The sequence below is a fragment of the Delphinapterus leucas genome, chromosome 15 (assembly GCF_059928025.1).
Source record: "Delphinapterus leucas isolate spDelLeu-1000000601 "Yukka" chromosome 15, BTC_Dleu_Yukka2, whole genome shotgun sequence".
Lineage (NCBI taxonomy): Eukaryota > Metazoa > Chordata > Mammalia > Artiodactyla > Monodontidae > Delphinapterus > Delphinapterus leucas.
Genome location: NC_143143.1, coordinates 80550146 through 80572412, shown reverse-complemented (window position 1 = coordinate 80572412; position 22267 = coordinate 80550146). Strand labels below are relative to the sequence as shown.

Below are 22267 nucleotides of genomic sequence, written 5' to 3'. Positions count from 1 at the left end.
TTCCTCAGAAAACAAAGAATGTATTGATACAAATCTTTCTCTTTTCATTTGGCAATGAGGAAATCATCAATGATCAATTGCCTATTATGTGCTTATTGGATGCTGGCCAAGGTAAAGGGGCGGTACTGTGTCATTTGCTCTAGCAGAGACAAAAAAAAAAAAAAAAAAGGAGACAATGTCTGTAATTTCAAGGATTTTTTTTGTGTGTGTCTAATCAGGCAGGAAACCCCAAGACAAACGCAACAGAGGTTATGACCTTCATTATTTGAGAGCCCAAACCCTGTTAATTCTTATTAATGTTAACAGTAAACATTTTAGAACCTTTACTATATGCCAAGGACTCTCAGTGCTTTGTCATCCTCAGAAAAACCCTACTGGGTAGGTCCTCTCATTATCAGCACTTTGAGATGAGCTACCTGAGCCTGACAGAGATAAAAGTAAATTATCGCTGGTTGATCCAGCTCCTAAGTGGCTGAGCTGGGATTTGAACTCACCAGCATTTCTTTGCTAGTCTTCCTCTGGCTTTATTCAATTATACAGTTTCCTGAGTCGAAACTACAGTATTAAGTTGAACACTCGGTATAACAACTGAGACATCTATGTTGCCTCTCTTGTATGTAGTTTGCAAAAACCATGGCATACAATAGAGTAATATTGTAGGTAATATTCACCGAGCATTTTACTGTGCTAATAACTATAGATATATTATTCTCACAGCAACCCCACGAGACTGGCTATTTTTATTACTCTTATTTCCAGGAGACTTGACCTTTACCGTGTGGTTGGTTCTAATACCATCCGTTCGACAGATGTGGAAAGTAAGTCCTTCAAGTTTCCACAATCAGTAAGTGGATATACAACACACCCGCTGGTTTAGCCAAAGCTCTGAAGCACAAAACTATGTATTAACATTTGATATATTTGAGAGAGTGCTGTGTTTCTCAGCACAGAGAAATCAGCCGTTGCCCTCTTCGGGACCCTCAACCTCACCCTCATCACACAAGCTCACACAAATGCGCATGTGCACGCACGCGTGCACGCACGCATGCACACACACACACACACACACACAGAATTTTGTCATCTGCGGTCACTTGGTGTGAGGGCTGGAGTATAATTATCCATTCAGGACTTGGTAAGATTTCCCGGAACAAAACAGAGGGCCTGGGCCTGTCTTGGTAATGATGGTGGGCCTGTACCAGGCGCTTCAAGATCTCTCATTAGTAATTCCCAGCAACATCCCTATCGGGATGACTCACAGGGGCTCAAGCGACAGAGGAGGCCAAGGGAGGGAGTGAGTTTCTGGGAAGGGGCTCAAAGTAGTCATTTTGTATTTAGCTGCACCTCATCAAAGACGGGTATGTGTTGATGTCAACCAAGTTTTAAAGAACCAGCACGGCTTTCTTCTGCAATCCGGGACTTTCTCCACTGGACATGAGAAAACAATTTCTCCGAAATAGGAATTTTCTTGCTGGCTGTTATGAGACTAACGACTGCCTGCACTTCTAAGTATCTATTTGGAGTTTATAAAGCAAAATGATGCTAAACTGAGGTGAAAACCTAGCAAATCTGAAATTATTTTCCTTTCTGCTTAAGCACACCTGCCGAGAGAGAAAGAAAAGAAAACACAGCGGGGGTGGGGGTGGGGTGGGGGGTGGGCAGATAACTCAATAGCTGACATAACAATAGGATTCAGCATTTCTTGAGCACTTACTATGTGTCAAGCACCGTGCCAGAAGAAAGGCACACAGTGGTGAACTGAATGCTTCTTCTGTTTGGGGCTTTTTATTTATTTATTTTACCACCATTGAGGCGTAAAACAACATTTGCACCACACAGCTCCACATATACTGATCCCACCCACCTCCGTTTTGGAGATATTCCCATTTAAGAAACATTTCCAATATTCTGAGATATTCCTGGTTTAAGAAAGGGTGATGTAATATAGCATGTTGTATATGAAGGTACATAGTAAAGGCCAAAATCAGAAAATCTGGGTCTGACTTCCACATAACACTATGATAAGGTCTGTGACACAGGGCAAATTATAGAACTCTCTAAATTTTAACTTTATTTATTCATTTATTTTTTTGCCATTGGGCTGAAATGGAAAATTCTACGAAAAATGTCTAGCTTAGTGCCTGGCTTATCATAAGCCCTAGAAAGCTTTACATTTGTACACTAAGTAACATATGGTATATATGATATAGTGTCTATTACATATAGTATATATTCTATAGCATATGCTATAGAATATGTACTATATAGTGTATATATAGATATATTACATATAGTATATATTCTATAGAATATGGTATAGAATATGTACTATATAGTGTATATATAGATATCTATATAGATATAATACATTATGTATGAATTATATAAATATATAACTATTACTTTTATTAACATTAACAGCCATTAACGTTTAATCAAGACAAATCTGAAATGACAGAGTTCAAGCTCAAGTCGGCCTGCAAAAGGTTTTCAAAAAACCAGCTAAAAGTTTACAATAAACTTACGAGAGAAGGATTTGACACCAGGGTCAAAATGACGCAGTCACGTGACTGAAAACCCTCAGAGGAAACAGAACTTCCCTCACCTCCTCCTTGGCTGGCGGTCGTTTTTGTACTGGATCAGAACGAAAGAATACGAACCACTTCAAAACAATCAGCAAAGTCTCCAACTTCTCTTCCTTGGTTAGTACAGAGAGTTCTACCCTTGGCAGCCACGAGGACCCTAGGAAGTGTGTGTGTGTGTGTGTGTGTGTGTGTATGGTGTGTTCTCTCCCGCGCCTGCTTGAGATGGACTTTGTAGGGATGGATGGGGATGGTAGGGGCCGCGGTTCGAAGGTGCAGGTGCCTAGCTTTTGCACAAGGTGTTCGGTGTCCAAATGGAGGGAGGGGCAGATGCCCAGTCTCAACCACAAGCCCTGCTTTTGCCTCTCATTTCATAACCAGCTAAAATGGCAACATCAGGTGGAGTACTGACGGTGGACTACGTTGTAGGCGCTTTACCTGCACTCACTCATTACATCTTCATAACAACCAAAATGGAGCAGCTAGGGAGAAAACTCTCCAAATTCAGCGGCTCCTCCTTGCCCAAGTTAAGACCCTAAGGTGAAATCCCCTCTTCGGGTGCCTTTCACTAAGACTCAAACCCTCCCCACCTTGGGAGGTGCAGAAAGCCAACCTTCCTCCAAAAACACTTCCGTCCAGGCTGGCAAAAAAACTGGTTTCGGGCAACGCGCGGGCTCTCGAGCTCCGGCAGGCGCCGGCAGCCTCCCCGGGGCGGTACTCGGAGACCTCGCCAGCGCGGCGGCGCGATTGTGCAAGCGCGAGGCTGCAGTTCCCGGCCGCCGGGGGAGGGCGGGGAGGCGCGCTCGGCGCACGCCCGGTGAACTCCAGTGAGCGTGCCTTCCCTGGGGGATTATCTCCAGGGTGGAGTCCGCGGCGTTCCCGCCCGGAGAGCCGCGCTCCGGTCACCCGAGGCCTGGCGCCCTCGCTCACCTCGCTGACTCCATCCTACTTCCATGCACCACCCCCAACCCCGGGTCCCGCGTCCCTCCGGGCCTGGCCAGCCGTAACCCACTCCGCCCCACTTAGCGTGCTCATTGGCCACCCAGGGCCTGCCCTGTCTCCATAAATACATGGTCCCCGGGCATGGAGCATGGAGAGGGACAGGAGCAAAGCGCAGCGCCAGCAGCATCTCTTCTACCTTCCTAGACACCTCCACTTCGCTACTCCAGAGCTGGAAGTCAGACTTGCAACCAACAGGCGGACTCACGTCCTTTCCTTTCCTCTTCCAAGAGCCACCCAACTCCCGGCTGCGCTCCTCCAGCCCCTGCGGCCAGCGCTAGGCGGGCATCCGCTCCCTGAGGCTGCCGCGCGGTGCAGCGTCGAGCATCCTCGCCGAGTTCCTTTCTGCTCTCCGTCCGTCTTCCGCCCTCTCCCACACCTGCTGCCCCTCTTTGCCTCTCTTCCGCAGAATCGTAAGGCCCCAGCCCTCGCCGGCGCCTCTTTAGCCACCTCGCCCTTCCCAGCCCCCGCACATTCCCAAGCGCCCGGTCTCCTCCGCTGCCATGAGCTCCCCCATCGGCAAGAGCCGCTCCCTTGCCGCCTTCCTACAGGAGCTGCGCAGCCTGGGGCAGCCCCCCAGACCCGTGACATCTACGGCGTGCGCGCCCCGTCGGCCGCGGGAGGTGCCCCTCTGCCCCATGGTGGAACAGGGCGAGGCGCAAGACGCGGCCGCCCTGCCCGGTCCCACCAAGTGGCCACTGCTGGGCAGTCTGCTGGAGATTCTCTGGAAAGGAGGGCTCAAGAAACAGCACGACACGCTGGTAAATGCCTCGTCGCGCCCCCAGTTCCCGTTCTGCTCCCCGCCTTGCTCTCCAAACCCTCCCCGAGGCGCGCGGTTCGGGCGCACGGTGCGCTCGGTTGTGTGTCCAGGCTGCAGCGGGCCCCGGTCCCCGAGGGGAAGGAGGCGGGGAGGAGGGAGAAGCGCTCTTGGGACTCTGCAGCGGACGCGCGCTTACTTCGCACCCTGCCCGGCCCGCTGCAGGCGGAGTACCACGAGAAATATGGCAAGATTTTCCGCATGAAGTTGGGTTCCTTCGACTCGGTGCACTTGGGCTCGCCGTGTCTGCTGGAAGCGCTCTACCGCACGGAGAGCGCGTACCCCCAGCGTCTGGAGATCAAACCGTGGAAGGCCTATCGCGACTATCGCGAGGAGGGCTACGGACTGCTGATCTTGTGAGTCCAGGAAGCTGGATGGGGTTCGGCGGCTGGAAATTGGGAAGGGACGGGAATGAGGGTTCCCTGGGGTTGGACCCTTCTAATGCAGGGAGAACACGGAAGCCCGTACCTGCTGCGGTCACAGGCTCTTGCGTGGACTAGAGTGGGTGGAGGGACGTTTGGGCTGAGTACGCAACACTTGTGTTCTTTCTGGCAAGTGGGCTGGGCCAGGTCTTTCCGTCAAAGAAATGTCAAAAAAATGGTTACGCGAATTATGATGTTTGGACTCTTGGGTGGAATGAGATTGTCAAGTTAGCGTGCCAAGGCAAACATGTTATACTAATAAAATTATCCCTTAAAATTCTGCGACCCGCCCCTCTCCCCCCTTGGTAGCTCAAACGCCAGAAGTTAACTCCTTTTGCTTTTGACAATGACCTTCCTTTGTAAAGGAAACTGTGGGAATTAGGAGATAGACCTACTTGGAAAGCTGGCATGGAGGGGTGTGGAGGTTGCATTTTAGAGAGAAATACTCTAATGTGATATGATTCCTCAGCTTTTACATTGTTAGCATTTAATACGTTAGCACTTTTTTTACCCCCAAATTATAATGCCTAATAGTTGTATTTTTCAGGATATATATAATTACTGGATTTATTTATTTATGGCTACATTGGCTCTTCGTTGCTGCGCTGCGGCTTTTTCTAGGTGTGGCTAGCGGGCTCGCTGGCTCTAGAGCGCAGGCTCAGTAGTTGTGGAGCACGGGCTTAGTTGCTCTGCAGCATGTGGGATCTTCTGGGACCAGGGATCGAACCCGTGTCCCCTGCATTGGCAGGCAGATTCTTAACCACTGAGCCACGAGGGAAGTCCCTAATTACTAGAATTAAAAACGGCATTAATGCGTGATGCATCACAGGCAGCGTGGTCATCTATAGAGCAAGTGCAAAAGGGTTCACGATGAGAACAGGCTTTTTACAAAAGCTCCGGTGAATCTCTCACTGTTATTTGAAGGCAATGGCAAAATTCTAAATTCGAGGTGTTCTGTGAATGTGCCTTTCAACCCAATTGAAAGAAGACAAGATTTTTTTCCTCAAACAGATCTGAGTTGCTGGTGAAGTGGGTGTTCACGTGCCCACCCTTACTGCTGGAAACAGGCCACTGGCCTCCCAGTTCAACCCCAGCGAGGGCACATCAAAAGTTCTGAACCCAAATATCTGGACTTGATCTTTCTGTGCGATCTTTGGCTCAAGGGAAAAGTGATTATTCATCGTACTGTCAAACCAGCCCCGAATATTCCAATACTAATTATTCTCTGGCTGTTTCTTGGCACGATTTTGTGTTCATTTGGTTATATAGTTTATGAAGTCAGAGAACTGGAGGTGTCTCTGCTTCTTCGTTCTTTTCCTTTCCGTTTGCTCTAAATATAATTCTGCTTCTCTCCCAGGGAAGGAGAAGACTGGCAGAGGGTCAGGAGTGCCTTTCAAAAGAAACTAATGAAACCAGTGGAAATTATGAAGCTGGACAACAAAATCAATGAGGTTTGCAGGATGGGGTTCGCTTTCCTGGTTCTTCTGGGGATGGAGGGATTTAGTGGAGCTTCAAGCCACAGCTACAAAGTGCAGAAGAAAAGGCAGGCAATTTGGATAACTCAGGAGTCTTCCTTTTCTCCTCATTCCTCTCCACATCCTCCTTCCTTATTCCCCCCTCCTTCACTCCCTTTTAAAGTAGTATTACGATAAGGGAGCAGTTACGAGCATAGACTTTGACATTCTACAGTCCTGGTTTTGAACGTCACCCCACCCCCACCAGCTATGTAACCTGACTGTACCATTTAACTTGCTCACTTTCCCAGTCTATAAACTGGGAGTAACAATTCCCACTCCATAGGTTTACTGTGAGGATTAAATGAGATAACACTATAAACTTCCTAGGTAGTGACAGCTGAGCTGGGTTTTTTAGGATGAGTAGGAGTCTGCAAGCCAGAGAAGGTGAGAAAAGGCATTCAGGCAGAGAGCATAGCCTGCTGAAAATATGGAGGCATGAGACGGTGTGTTCAGAGAACAGTACATTTAGGGCAGCTGAAGTGAAGCTTTCTCTGAAATGATGCTGGGCAGAGGGCAGGTCTTTACAATATTTTTGTGCCACGCTAAGGTTTTTAGATGTTATCCTTTAGCCAGCAGGGGCCCAAAGGGGGAAGGATTTAAAAATGTAGAGGATTCTTTTTACTCCTGTTCACTCTGGGTATTTATTTTGAACTGGACCCACATAGGATCATGTAGGTGAAAGATTGCAAATTCAGAAGCTTCCAAGGGCCAGGTGATTAATATCAATGTATAAGACAGGCCCAATAGGGATTTTAGCAAGCAGAATAGTGCATGCCCTTTCTAGAGGGGACAGCGGCCCCAGCTCTGGCAAATGCCTGCCACATGGAAATGTAGACCCAGTGTCACCAGATCTAGTAATTATTATTATTTTTTGATGACTAACGGAAAATTCATATGTTCATGGGAAATCTCTGGATTTTTTGATGGTAACAAATTCAAAGTACTTTTTAACATGCTATGTGGACAAACTAAACATGCCCATTAGTTGCACCTGTGGATTTTGTAGTCCCATATACCCTATTTCAGACCCCAGCAGAGCCACTTTTATGTGTCCAAGGGAGAGTGCCTTAGCTACTCTCTAAGCCTCAGTTTTGTCATCTGTTACCTAGGAAATGGGAGTAATGACAGTACTTTCTACCTCATGAGCTTATTTGAGGATCAGCTAAGGTAATACACTTTGTACCATGCCTGGTTCTGTACAAGCCTCATGAAGTGCAAAGCATTAGTCATCTAAAACCCTGATTGTGGAAACTGGCCTCTAGGGGCTGTATAGGACCTGTCCAAGGTGACAGAGCTGTTCAGTAAAGGCGCTGCGTCCAGAACTTACAGTTCCCTGGCTCTAAGCTTAACATGCTTAATACAACCCCAACCAGTAAGGAGACGTTTGCCTGCCCAGCTATGGAAGTGGCAAACCTCAGGGTAGCCAGAGTCCTTGAGACGTTGTCCCCACAGAGACACTGGGCTGATTCCTCCTTTGTGGTTTATTCTCCATTCTGATTAGAAGAAATGTTTTCCTTTTCTTAAATTTAGATCAAAAGCTGAAACCTAAGCTTCAGGGAGGCTGCAGGGAAAGCTCAGGAAATAACCCAGGACAAGGGTGTTGGGGCAGAAGATGAACTGCCAAGGAGAATATATAATTAGTGATGATTCAGAATGAGTAACATTATGGGCAGTGAATATATAAGGTAGCAAAACCTGAAGCTAACTTACTGAACTTGAAACTTTTGTTTTCCTTCAGTGACTGAAATGTCTTTGGTGATTTCTTTCTGTTAAGGTCTTGGCTGATTTTACAGGTAGAATAAGTGAGCTCTGTGATGAGCGAGGCTGCATTGAAGACTTGTACAGCGAGCTGAACAAATGGTCATTTGAAAGTAAGTCGTCTTCACATCTTGTTCATTTGATTTTGCAAGTGATTTTGAGGACAGACATGGCCCTGTGGACAACTCTTCTGTAATCATATACCACTGCTGAGTAGGAAAGGCCATAGCAGCCCTCTTAATGCTTTCAGGCGTTTAGGTGATGCTCTACCCTCTGGACTGTTTATGTAGTCATTCAACAAACATTTATACAGCACCTGCTATGTGCCAGGCACTGTACTAGGGACACAGCAGTGAACAAAACAGGCAACATCCTTGCTCACATGGAGCTCAGATTTTAGTAGGGGTGACAATCAACTAGTAAATATATTTTAATATATACTATGCCAAGGAGTAAGGGAGTCAAGAAAGAAGATAGGTTCCTAGGTGAGGCAAGTCTGCTTGGTAAGGAGACATTTGAGGTGAGACCTAAAGGAAGGCAAGGAGCAAGCCACCGGGGTATCTGTGGGAAGCCTGTTGGGACAGTGGAGACAGGAGGTGCAAATGGCCTGGGGTGAAAGGATGAACAATGTCTTTGGGGAACTTCGAGGATGCTGGTGTGAGTGGATTATGGGGGGAGGGGAAAGAGGAGCTGAGAAAGATTAAGCCGGGGCCTGAAAGTCCCCGCAAGAACGTTTACTTTGAGTCCGATGTTGAGTCATGGAAAGTTTCAAACAGAAGGGAGCATGGTCACTGTTTTCAAGGACCACGCTGGGAATAAAAGCAAAGCCCTGCCTTGACGTGCTCGCTGCCCAGTGGAGATGCAGGCAGGGGAACAAGGCAGCTGCAGTAGAATGTGGAGCACTTGACTGAGGGGGTTCAAGGCTGGGGGAGAATCCTAGTGGCTGCCTCAGCTGAGCATGGTCAGGGCCGCTTCACAGAGGTAGTACCATCTCAGCCGAGGCCTGGGGGATAAGCAGGAGTTTCCCAGGTGAAAGTGAAGGAAGATGGAATGTTCCAGGCTGAAGGAACAGAGAGTGTTGTGTTGAGGAGAAAGAAGGGTGTTCTGAGTAACTGGAGCATGTCCAGCAAGGGACGAGGATGTCCAGGGCAGAGGATAGGAGGAAGCAGCGGCCAGCCCATGTCAGTCCTGTAAACCAGGGATGGGCATTTGGCTTTGAGCCCAGAGTCCCTGGGAAAAATAGGAGAGTGATTTTAGCAGGAAGGTGCCAAGGTCCGATTTGCCGGAAGGATCACTCTTGACTGCTAATGTGAGGGATTGGAGAGGGTGCCCCGGGACGGAGGCTTTTGTCCTGACCTGTCTCCCCCATCAGATAGACCTCGTTGTAAAGCTACAGACTGTCATCTTGGCACATGAGAAAGCCCCATGCCAATAAGAAATCCACAGAAGGTGTTAAGGGAAAGAGGGAATGATTATAGAGGAGAAAAGAAGAGTATGTTTTGGAAATCGTCCACTGGAAATACCCAGATTAAGGAGTATCAAATGCATTTCTTTGCAAGTCAAAGAAAACCTGACCATGGTGGTTGACAAATTATTGTCCAGCGTTATGAGAAGTCCTGAGGAAGCCAGTCCACAGCTGGCACTCAGTGATGTCCCTGGGACCCAAGCCTGTTCTGTCTTCCTTCTCATCCATCCTGAGCTAGTTGGCTTCTTGCAGAATGGCTCCTGCCCCTCCTGGCCTCACCCCTGCATTCTAGGCAAAAACAAGAAGGAAAGAGGGAAGAGCTAAACCAGCTGTGCTTTCCCCTTTATCAAGAAAGCAAAAGTGTCTCCCTTGAATCTCATTGGCCAGACCTGGGTCATGTGACTGCTTTGGCTGCTACAGGAAGCTTGGGAAATCAGGGAACAGAATTGTCTTAGATCGATCCAGATTTATTGCCTGAGGACTGATACATTGACAGCCTAAATAAAATCGGGGTTCTCTTAGGGAAGAAATGGGCAAGAATGAGTATGGAGTAGGTCATTAACAATGGCTGCTACACATGATATCAAGGGTAAACTCTGAGAAAATCAAGACATTACAGGATAATGTATAAAAATGGCTGCATCTTCACAGTGGCTTTTCTGATCAGGAGGCTCTGCAGGGGATGAGTCATTGGACCTGGAGATAATTTTAGAAAGAGAGGAGAGTAATCAGGCCCCTTTCTCTCAGAGAATTTGCTTTTCCTCTGTTCTTCGAAAAGACCTCACTTTTTTTTTTTTTTTTTTTTTGCGGTACGCGGGCCTCTCACTGTTGTGGCCTCTCCCGTTGCGGAGCACAGGCTCCGGACGCGCAGGCTCAGCGGCCATGGCTCATGGGCGCAGCCGCTCTGCAGCACGTGGGATCCTCCCGGACCGGGGCACGAACCCGTGTCCCCTGCATCGGCAGGCGGACTCTCAACCACTGCGCCACCAGGGAAGCCCAAGACCTCACTTTTATGGGAGACAGAATTGAGCCTTTGGTAGCCAGCTAATCATGGACGCCAGTGTCGTTGTGAATGGGTAACAGTGTTGATTATTTTAAATAACAGGCATCTGCCTTGTGCTATATGAGAAGAGATTTGGGCTCCTTCAGAAGAATGCAGGCGATGAAGCTTTGAACTTCATCATGGCCATCAAAACAGTAAGCATCTCCTGGGTAGAGAACCTTTCCTTATAAAACGTTTACAGAACCTAACAAATGTGCATCACAGTGTTTCCCAAGAGTGGCATCCACACATATTTTATTACAGTAGTTAAGTGTTCATTTTAATATGTGTTGCGTATTTTCATGAATGAATGTACATATACGTACATATAATAAAAAAAGGCACATTCAGTCGTTGTCAGGCAAGGTGAAAGTAGGTATTTCAGTTAAAGGTCAGTTGATTAAAATACTATTGCAAAGAGTCTGAAAATTTTCAGATTAAAATTTGGGGGATTGTTTAGGTTGTATGTAGAGATAGTAGACCCTGTGAAACTGGTTTTAGGAATGGCCGAAGTTTGGAAATCATTGGAAATGGATATGAGATTTGTATCCTTCTTTTTTTATGTTTAGGTCATAAGATCAATTTTTTTATGAAACACAGCCAGTGGAAAAGCATCCCAAAGATGATTTTCATATGTCCCTGGAGGGTGGGGCCGGGGACTGGTGCTGAGAGCCCTGAGGCGTCCTTGGAATTCCGGCCTTTAGGGGAGCAAAGGGTGCAGTTGTTTAGAACGCTTCTCTCAAGGAGTGCAAGTTGTCTTTGAGAGAAAGAGAAACGGGCGTGAAAAGGCATTTGTGTTCCCCTCAGATGATGAGCACGTTTGGGAGAATGATGGTCACGCCAGTCGAGCTGCACAAGAGCCTCAACACCAAGGTCTGGCAGGCGCACACTCTGGCCTGGGACACCATTTTCAAATCGGGTAACGTGGCCACATGCACCTAGCAACCCTGTCTTCGGAGCTGCTGCTGGAAGGTCTGGATGATCTTGGCCTCAGCACCCCATCCTTTGATGGAGTTGCTCCTCCGGATTCTTTTGGGCTTTGCAAACTAATGAATTTGGGGATCGCCCTGGTACAGATGAATTCTAGGAAAAGGCAGGAGGTAGTTTTCTGTAGTCTTCTTTGGGAACTAGGAGTGGTTAAAAACAAGAGCTTTGGAGTCAAAGATTCCTGGGTTCAAGTCCCAGCTCTGTCATTGGGTGTGGTGGCTTGGCCAAATGCACTCTTTTTCATCCTCAGTTGTCTCGCCTTTAAAATGGGTTAATAGTGGTAGTAGTAGTAGTAGTAGTAGTAGTAGTAGTAGTACGTACCTCAGTACAACTGTTTTCAGTTCTAATATAGATAACTTAAAACCTGGCATATGATCTAGTGGGAACTGTCACTGTTTCCTGCCAAGAAAATATGTAATATAATTTCTGCAAAACCTAAAAAAAAACAAAACCTGGCACAGTGCAATATCTCAATGGATCAGAGCTATTTCTGCTACAGGATGAAGGGAATATTTGGTGCTAAATATTGTTCTGAGTATACACACACACACTCATTTAATTCTCACAGAAACCCTGTAAAGTAGGGTTTTCTATTAGGCCTGAGTGATAGAACTGAGACTCAAAATTAAGTAACTTTATCAAGACTGCATGCTAGGTAATGGCAAAACCAGGGTTGAAGCCAGGCAGAAGATCCAACTCTAACCGCTGTGCCATTTATTGTCATCATTTTTACCATCATCACCATGATTATTATTATGGTGGTGGCTTGTACGATGGATTGAAGTGAGGGAGGTGCATGCCTAGAATGTACTTGACAAACATCACCATTACTGTCAGCATGCGTGGGCACTGCACGTGTGTGTGTATGTGTGTGTTTATGTTTGGTAACAATGGTGGAGGGTTTCTCCTCTCCTCTGCTGCCAGGATTTGGGAGCCAAATCCCACTGTGCCTGTATCAGGGACCATATCTGCTAGATGCTTGGATATGGGACCAAGTTCTGATTCTGAGAACGGACCCAAATGCTACCTCTGTCTCATGATGACCTCCCTCTCCCAAGCTCTAACCTCTTCCTACTCAAAACGTGACTGCAGACCCAGCAACAGCATCCCGATACCTTGTTAGAAATCAGACTTCCAGGCCCACCCCAGACTCTAGAATCAGAATCTGCGTTTTAAGAAGATGCCCGGGGGATTCTTGTGCACGTTAGTATTTGAGAAGCCCTGCTCCTGTGGGCATTGGTCAGGGCTTGCTGACTTAACAACAAGGCAGTATTAGCTTATCTGACAAATTGTCAAATTGTCAGATCACCTGCAAAGACCCTTTAGACGTTGCAAGGAGAATTTGATCCTGGGTTCCATTTCACTCTTTTCCTCCTCCTAATTTTCAGCTGATTTCCTCTCCCTTTTTCTCTTCTCCAACAGTCAAATCTTGTGTCGACAACCGGTTAGAGAAATATTCTGAGCAGCCCAGTATGGATTTCATTAGTGATATTTATCACCACAATCAGCTTTCAAAGAAAGAATTGTATGCGGCTGTGACAGAGCTCCAGCTGGCTGCAGTGGAAACGGTAAGGGTGGGCCCGGTTTTAGTTTGCTAAATCAACGGGCTGTAAAATCTTTTTCATGATGAATTTTACGTAGTCATTCAACTCACCTATTCCATACGGATTAACTGAGCATTAGCTTAGCAGACATAAAAATTCTCATACTAGAGATGTGCAGGAGACCCAGAGCACAGCCTTTGTGCTTAAACATAGGATAGAAAAATTCATGTGATTTAGAGACAGAAATCCGGTTCAGGGTATAAGTGCCACGACAAATATGCAAAATGCGACAGGAATTAAGAAGCAGTAAAATCCTACAGCACAGCAAGGTAGATAATCGAGGTTTTTAAAAACTGGATATATTTTAGGCTGTGCATGTTACCCCAAAGTGCCGAACCGTGGATGTTATTTAGTCTAGAAACATTGGAATACTCTCTGCAATTCCAATAATATTTTTTTCTGCTTAAAATTGTCAACAGAGGGAGTTTGGGAAACACTTGATTTCAGTTTAAAGGAAACAGTTAATTTTGTTGTTGTTGTTGTTTTTTTTTGCGTTACGCGGGCCTGTCACTGTTGTGGCCTCTCCCGTTGTGGAGCACAGGCTCCAGACGCGCAGGCTCAGCGGCCATGGCTCACGGGCCCAGCCGCTCTGCGGCATGTGGGATCCTCCCGGACCGGGGCACGAACCCGCGTCCCCTGCATCGGCAGGTGGACTCTCAACCACTGCGCCACCAGGGAAGCCACCCCTCATGGAACTTAAGTGGTCTTGGGGCACAGATGATAGACATGTAAATAAATAATGAAATAGGATCATTTCAGATAGCGATCCAGGACCTGGAGGAAGCCATCAGGGTGAAGTCATAGAGAGGTAGGGGAGGTCGTCTCTCTCTGAGCTGTCATACTGGAGCTGACACTGGAATAACGAGAAGGAGCCAGCCAAGGGAAGAGCTGGTGGAAGACCACTCCAAGTAGAGGAAACAGCACATGCCAAGGCCCTGGGCAGAAAGAAGGATGGACTGGAGAACTGGCACATGTGGTCAGAGTTGACAGGGGAGAAGACGATGGGCCCTGTTAACCAGGAGCCTTTGTGAGGCATTTGGATTTACTGCACCTGTGATGGAAATCTCTTGGAGTGTTTTAAACAAGGGAGGAACTTAAATCAGATTGATGTTTTGTAAAGTGGGCTTTGGCTGGTGGGTGGAGAATGGACCTAGCAGAGAGAGAGTGGAAGCAGCAAGGCCAGCTCGCTATGAGATGTGTCTCCTCCATGGAGGTCAAGCCGGGATACTTTGTGCCCATGAGGTTTCTCAGGCCACTTCCCCTCCATTCAGCCCCTGCAGTTATCCTAAAAGGCCAGGGCTGTCTTACAGGGCTTTGGTGAAAGCTACAGTTATCTGCCTTTTGGAAACTCTATTTGGTACTTGTGGTAAGGGACCCACTGATACGGTTCAATCTGTTTCTTTTTTTAGTCCTGGCTATTCTGAAAGTCACATTTGGAAAATCAGAGAAATTTGAAAGTGTATCTAATTTGGTGGCTATGCCCTCTTCCTGTTTTGTAAATTGGACTCTTGTAATAATGACATCCACGGTTTATTTGCAGCTGAGGCTGGCAGTCCTCTGACAGGAAGAAGGCTACTTGGAGGCATCTTCTTCCAAAAATAATAAATACCATTGGCTCCAAATTGTCCTGCACTTGGCTCATTTATGTGAGTGGCACATAGCACTTAGCAAAAGCGTCTTCATGTCTGCAGAGAGGACACAATGACCATTTTTATGGGAATATTTGGCTTAAATTAGACAAAAATAGGCCTAAAGACACATACATAAGACTACCAGTGGTGAGTATTATGAAGCTAAAAGCTGCACTGGTTGTTTCTGCCAATATTTTTTCTCTTCTCATTGCCTTTGGAAAGGAAATAAAGGATGCCACTTAAAAGGCCATGAGTCTTTGTCAGAAATTGTGGCTGGTTCTTTGAAATACTCAACTTGACGCTAGAATTTCTTATTTTGGTGTTGGCCGCCTCCTACCAGGGCTCTTTCCTTAAGGCTGAAACCCTGGGTACAGATAATGCCTTTTTATTTTTGTGGTAACTTTTGAGAGTGTGGCCAAAAAAATCTTTCTGTTAAATTCCAGGAATGCAACTTCTTGTGCATTTGCATTGCAAAATTAAAAAAAAAAAGACACTTTTATTAGCAACACTCTTAGGCTCTCTCCCCATTCAATTTTCATATTATTTTTTATATTAAACAATTAACAAATTTCATTTTGAGATAATTATCGATTCACATGCAATTCTAAGAAAAAAAATAGAGAGGATTCCTTAATCCTTCACCAAGTTTCCCTCAATGGTAACATGTGCATAAGATAAACTGTTATCACAACCCGGAAATTGATACTGGTGCAATCGTCCATCCGACTCTCATTGGGCCAGTTCTACATGCCCTCATTTGTGTTCAATTTTTGTACCAAACTATATTCTGCGTCCTAATGCAGCAGATTATTTAAAGAATTCTACTTTGATTCCCTCAGGAAATAAGCTATTATTCATTGATGTGTTTTAGAAACTAAATCTGACTTTTCATACAGGGCATTTGTTTGAAGCACAGCCAAGAAGGACATGTAAAAAAGCGTCACTCCTAATGTTTTCATGACGAGGTGGTAGGCATCACCTTTGGTTCAGCTCATATTGGTTTTAAGGCAGTTTATCTGCAGAAAACTCAAGTTTATGTCCATTTGGCTTTCAGACAGCAAACAGCTTAATGTGGATCCTCTTCAATTTATCTCGTAATCCCCACATGCAACAAAAGCTTCTTAAGGAAATTCAGAGTGTACTGCCTGAGAATCGGATGCCACGGGCAGAGGATTTGAGGAATATGCCATATTTAAAAGCCTGTCTGAAAGAATCTATGCGGTAAGAACACGTGCCTAAGCCAATGTGAATATGTCAGAAGGCTGCTCTCTGCAACACATAACAAGGGGTGCCCTCCCACAGTTGATTCGTAAACATTTACAAAGCTACAAAAAAAAAAAAGAGCCTTTGGACCATATTCCTTTCCTATTACTCATTTCCTAAATCATTTGGGCAAATTCTATTAAATCTTGGAAAGTCAGAGTCTTGCCCTTTACATCAGTAAGCATAATACTCTAATGGACGCTATGAGCAATAATTAAGATTAGGGGCACGATTGAAGGATGTGAGATGAAACCTCAGCAAGGAACCATATTATTAAATAAGACATAGAGACACCTTTGGTTTTGAGCCTCTGTATAAAATGTTCTTTGAAAATTCTTTTTCTGGAAAACAAAGCTCACAATGTCTTCGGGTCAGAAGGAAATATCTTTAACTTCATGAAGCGTAGTTAGGAGAAACCGAGAACAAACAACAAGCTTGAGGGCGAAGCATGTCAATGTACACACTTGAACGTGTACGGGGAATGAAACCGAACAAACACTGTTAACAGCTATGAAGCAGGCTTGTACTTGGGGGTTGAACCAACACAATAAGATAGAGAATATAAACAAGAGGTGTAAATATTGGGAGGAAAGAGACAGAACTTCTTTGTAAAGAGCTGGGATCATGTTCCTTTTTTGAGAACTCAGGCAGCAACCATTTATTTAACCAGGATCTGCATTCCCTTGAGCTAGAACTTGGTCCGTGCCCACTTAGACATCTCTGATTTTGTGTTTTCAGGCTTACCCCGAGTGTGCCATTTACAACTCGGACTCTTGACAAAGCAATGGTTCTGGGGGAATATGCTTTACCCAAAGGAGTAAGTAGAATTTGTACAGTCTGTACCTTACCCTTTTCAAATATCCATTAGATCTCCCTGAACGTTTCTACTGGGAGAGCATTCATTTTGGAAATGTGTAGATTGCAGTATATAGTTGACGTGTTGTGTAGTCTAGCATTAGGAATAATGGTCTTCTGTCTCCATAGACAGACCTGGATTCAAGTATAGCCTTGAGTGAGTTACATAACCTCTGCGAGCGTCAGTCTTCTCATCTGTAAAATGGGAATAATAAAACCTACCACATGGGATTGTTGTGAGAATGTGATGTAAAATTTTAAAGTTCATGACCTATTTATTGTGCCAGTATCACCCGGCACATTTCAAGCACTCAATACATGTTGGCATTCATCATTATTATACATTTGTGGGTTACTTTCACATTTGTAAGGTGATGGCTTTTGTAAATTTTGCTATTCAAACGTTTTCTTTAAGTGCTTTGTGTTTCTGTGTGTTTTTAGACAGTATTGATGCTAAATACGCATGTGTTGGGGTCCAATGAAGAAAATTTTGAAGATTCAAGTCAGTTTAGACCCGAACGATGGCTTCAAGACAAGAAAAAGATCAACCCTTTTGCCCATCTTCCATTTGGCATTGGGAAAAGAATGTGCATCGGTCGCCGATTAGCCGAGCTCCAGCTGCACTTGGCTCTCTGCTGGGTAAGACCCTGATGGGATTTCTGCAGCTGTATTCTGGGCTATTCCTCAAGGCAGGAGAAGAGGGGTGATTCTGCTTTTTTGTGCTTCTGTGTTCCAGATTGTCCGCAAATATGACATCGTGGCCACAGACAAGGAGCCTGTGGAGATGCTGCACTTGGGCATCCTGGTACCCAGCCGACAGCTCCCCATTGCTTTCTACCAGAGATAGGAGGCCTCAGGTGAGCATCTGGGGTGTGGAGAATGGCCAAGAGGTGAGCCAAGCTTGGAAGTCAACCATACCTGGCTTGGAGTCCCTGCTCACTGTTGGTTCACTGGGTGACCTTGAACAGTTACTTAACCTTTCTGCCTTCACATTTTTTTTTTCGTTTGTAAAATGGGGACCAAAATAGTATCCATCCAGAAAGATGATATGAATACAAAATACCTAGCCCAGAGCCTGGCATCAACTAAGTGCTCCAAGATGCAAGCTGCTTGTCATGGTTTTTGCATGTGAATATCGGGGTGGGGGGCAAACTTTTTCTGTAAAGGACCAGTTGGCAAATATTTTAGGCTTTGCAGGACATAAGGTCTCTCTCACATCCACTTTACTCCACCTCAGGGCAGCCTCAGACAACTGGTCAATGAATAGGTGTGACTATTGTATTAGTTTTCTATTGTTGCCATAACAAATTACTAAAACAAATTACTTACAAATTACTAAAACTTGTATTAAATAGCACACATTTATTATTTTATCATTCTTTAGGTCAGAAATTCAACACAGCTCTTGCCAGGATAGAATCAAGTTGTCATTTGGCAGGGCTGTGTTCCTTTCTGGAAGCTCTAGGGGAGAATCTGTTCCCTTACAAATTTCCGTTGTTGGCAGAATTTAGTTTCTTATGGCTGTAAGACAGGTTTCTGTTTTCTTGCATCAACTAAGAGTTATTCTCAGCTCCTAGAGGCCACCATTCCTCGGTTCATGACCTCTTCCTCCATCTTCAAAGCCAACTAGCCTCTAGGCTTCAAATCCCTCATCCTTCTTCTATTGCATCTCTCAGACAGGATATCATTCAGGATGATCTCCCCATTTCGAGGTCCATAACCGTAATCACATCTGCCACGCTCCCTTTGCAATGCAAAGTAATATATTCACAGGTTCTGGGGATTAGGGACTAAGCCTTTTTTTGAGGGCCATGATTCTGCCTACCAGTACTATATTTCAATAAATCTTTATTCGTAAATAGAGGTGGTAGTACTTATTGGACCATAGGGTCTTGATTTACAGACCCCTGGCATAGAAGAGGAGATATTTACCAGCCTGTATTAAATACAACGTAGTACTTTTTCTGCAACATACCATTTATTACCTTTTCTGACAGTGTGGGTGTTCTCATACCAGCTTCATAATTTTTGCCATATTCATATATCAGCTATTTAATTGCTGCTTAATTATTTCCTTTAAATTAACATAGGCCTAATAGTATACTTTAGCCTTATTTCTAATTTCCTTGATGAAATGGTGTTCTTTTAGTCTAGTTATTTCCCCCTAATCCACAATAAAATGAATTTTCAACTACTGAAGTGATAAGAAGTTAGCCTGAGAAATCGCTAGTATTTTCAGATGTGAAAATATGACATTTCTGACACATAGCTTTATAGAATTAGGTGTCAGTGGTAAAACTCAGTCTCAATCACTCTTCCCTTTCAACGACATCACCTAGAATTTGCCTAGAACTAGTTGCTATTTGCTAACTGCAAGTTCAGGGTATTTGCTGATAGGTGGATTGTTTCGGGAAACATGCAATTACAGATGAAATTTCTGAATGAGGCCCAGTGAATTCCTCCCTACGTGTCTGGTATCATTAGGCAATTGTCAGATTCTGAACATGCCAACAAACAGAGTTGAATCAAGTAGGATAACGAAGGAATTCTAGCTTAATTGCAAAACTTCCAGTCTTCAGCTGGGACAGTGTGCACAGTTATCTTGGTGAAACACAAGAGCCCAGGGCACTACTGGTTTTAGCATTTATTTTTTTGCTAATAATTCCTCTTGTTTAACTATACTGCTCTGATGTATAATTGGGGTATACTTTATTTTCCAGATTTTTTTTTTTTTTTTTTTTTTTACCAAGACCACGAGCAGCAATTTTTACCCTTTTGCAAGAATGAGGCTTTGGGCTTCTGCATGACAGGAAAGCACACATCAAAACCCTGAGCATGAAACAGCATGTCAAGAGCATTTAGTCCCAGGTGTTTATACTCTTTCTTCTGTACAATTGTTCTAGAAGCTGTACTGTCTGTGTAGCTGATGGTATTTATTAAGATGGTATCTGGCTCAGGGAAACCAGATTGTTGGAATGCCAGGCACTCTACAGGGTATACCAGCCTGCTTACATGTAACTACACGTAACTGACATCAGCGCCATCCTGACTTACATAGAATTGCTCATCATCCTGTTTTCTCTTGTATAGGGCAGTTGGGCACTTATCCGTTGGTCAGGTAAAAGTCACTAAATGGGGCTTCCCTGGTGGCGCAGTGGTTGGGAGTCCGCCTGCCGATGCAGGGGACGCGGGTTCGTGCCCCGGTCCGGGAGGATCCCACATGCCGCGGAGCGGCTGGGCCCGTGAGCCATGGCCGCTGAGCCCGCGCGTCCGGAGCCTGTGCTCCGCAACGGGAGAGGCCACAACGGTGAGAGGCCCGACTACCGCAAAAAAAAAAAAAAAGTCACTAAATGTTTCTGTCCTAGCTTTACCGGATTCACTGCTGCAATCTTCACTTCTCAGAAGTTTACATTTCACAATGAAAGACCGACTATAGCTAGATTATTGGGGGCCTGTGTAGTATTGATGATCCGTTTGTTGTAACTCCGTTTAATATATTTGGGGAAATACTGCTTAATAATAGAAGCAAAACTAAATATTGGTTAAAGTTATCAGGTCTCTATGAAGCTGTTTTTTTTTTCTTGTTTTGAAATAGAAACATTATTGGAAAATTAGAGAAAACCTCTATGTTAAGAAGTACTTTAATGAAGTCAAAACCTCCTGTCTAAGAATGCCTTAATGATTTACTGTGGCATCATTGTGTTAAAGGATCCTGAAATTATTTAATTATGGCATTGAGTCTATTTAATCTATTAAGGACTGGATCAGTAGTTTTTAAATTGTGTGTATGTGTGTGTGTGTATGTATGTGTGTGTGTGTGTGTGTGTGTATTCTAATGGCAATTTGCTTACATCACTTAAAAATATATATATGGTATTTGACTTAGAAGTTTAGGGCAATGTTCTAAAGTTTAGTCATGGCTTAAAAATATTCAGTGACTTTCTCTGCCTTAATTTTCCCAGCTATAGATGGGTCAGTAGTAAAGTGTGCATACATTATAGATTAACTAGGTAAACCATGTTATGTGACTTGAACTCCTTGGGAAAATATGATTTCATAAATGGAAAAGACATATAGATTTAAGCAATACTTGTAAAACTCTTAAAAATTGTGTTTACATGTAGTTTATTTGCACAGGTTTTTACTACTACTTTTCCTAAAAGCATACTATATGTTTCTGTATATTTGATAAAGATTTCCCTTTTTAGGTTACATTTTTAGACTATTTCAGAAGTGTACATTTATATCTTTATTTTGAACAAAGATGTGCACATCACCAAAATAAGTATATGCTTTCTCACTGCTGTGAAATTATTTTTAGAATTACAAATCCGCATGTGTTGTCAGATTTCATCTGTATATCTTCTTTGAATTCTCTAAAAGAATAAAAGTTTTCAAATATGTGAGATGTTTCCCCTTCATTGCATTTCATTTTTTAAAAAAATTTATGTTATTTATTTATTTATGGCTGTGTTTTGTCTTCGTTGCTGCACATGGGCTTTCTCTAGTTGCGGCGAGCGGGGGCTACTCTTTGTTGCGGTGCACAGGCTTCTTATTGTGGCGGCTTTTCTTGTCGCGGAGCACGGGCTCTAGGCGTGTGGGCTTCAGTAGTTGTGGCATGCAGGCTCAGCAGTTGTGGCACACAGGCTTAGTTGCTCCACGGCATGTGGGATCTTCCTGGACCAGGGCTTGAACCCGTGCCCCCTGCATTGGCAGGCGGATTCTTAACCACTACGCCACCAGGGAAGCCCCTCCCCTTCACTGCATTTCTTACAACCAAAGTTAAACATTCAAACTTTGTCTCACTAGAAAATTTTGTCATGTGGCTAGTTTACAATATAATATTACAATACTATGTTACAGTAGCTTTACCAAAAGATGATCATTTGAATGGCAAAAGAACTTTCCTTTTTTACTCCATTCACTTCTATCCACACCACCATCCCCTTCACTCTGGACCACAGCAGAAACTGCCAACTGATCTCTAGCTTGCTTCCTTCTAGACTGTTCTTTGTCCATTGGCCATATCGGTCTTTTTAAAACCCAAGCCCGACGGTGTCCCAGCCCTGCTTCTGTGGCATCCCATTGCTCTCACATAAAGATCCAATTCCTTAAGCTGGACTTCGGTGTCTTGTAAAGTACAGCCCACTCACCCACAGGCCCCAGCGCACACGAGCCACCGGAGGCCTCTGCGCTCTGGCCACACTGGCTTCTGCCAGTCTCTTCTATTCTTTAAACACTCTCTGCCCCCGAGTCTTTGCACCTGATGTCTTTCCTCCTGGAGCACTCTTTCTTCACCTGTTCATCTCTCCTATGCACCAATCA

At 44.7% G+C, this 22267-nt stretch overlaps 1 protein-coding gene across 4 annotated transcripts; it reads left to right on the top strand.

Moving 5' to 3' along the window:
• The first annotated feature begins 3415 nt into the window (after positions 1-3415).
• CYP24A1 (cytochrome P450 family 24 subfamily A member 1) lies at positions 3416-20788 on the top strand. 4 transcript variants are annotated; one of them, XR_016387947.1, is made up of 12 exons: positions 3416-4342; positions 4564-4754; positions 6178-6271; positions 8112-8208; positions 10666-10757; positions 11410-11521; positions 13012-13157; positions 15879-16045; positions 16826-16904; positions 17384-17581; positions 17679-19810; positions 20033-20788. XR_016387947.1 is itself a non-coding variant. In XM_022597536.3 (12 exons), exons 1-11 carry the CDS (start codon positions 4085-4087, stop codon positions 17787-17789), a joined length of 1545 nt encoding a protein of 514 aa, XP_022453244.2. In that variant the 5' UTR covers positions 3416-4084; the 3' UTR covers positions 17790-17799; positions 20033-20788. The 4 variants fall into 4 exon arrangements, 3 of the variants coding, with proteins under 3 accessions (XP_022453244.2, XP_089753210.1, XP_089753209.1); XM_022597536.3 differs by having other exon boundaries at positions 17679-17799; XM_089897084.1 differs by having other exon boundaries at positions 17679-17799; positions 19663-20788.
• Positions 20789-22267: the final 1479 nt, after the last annotated feature.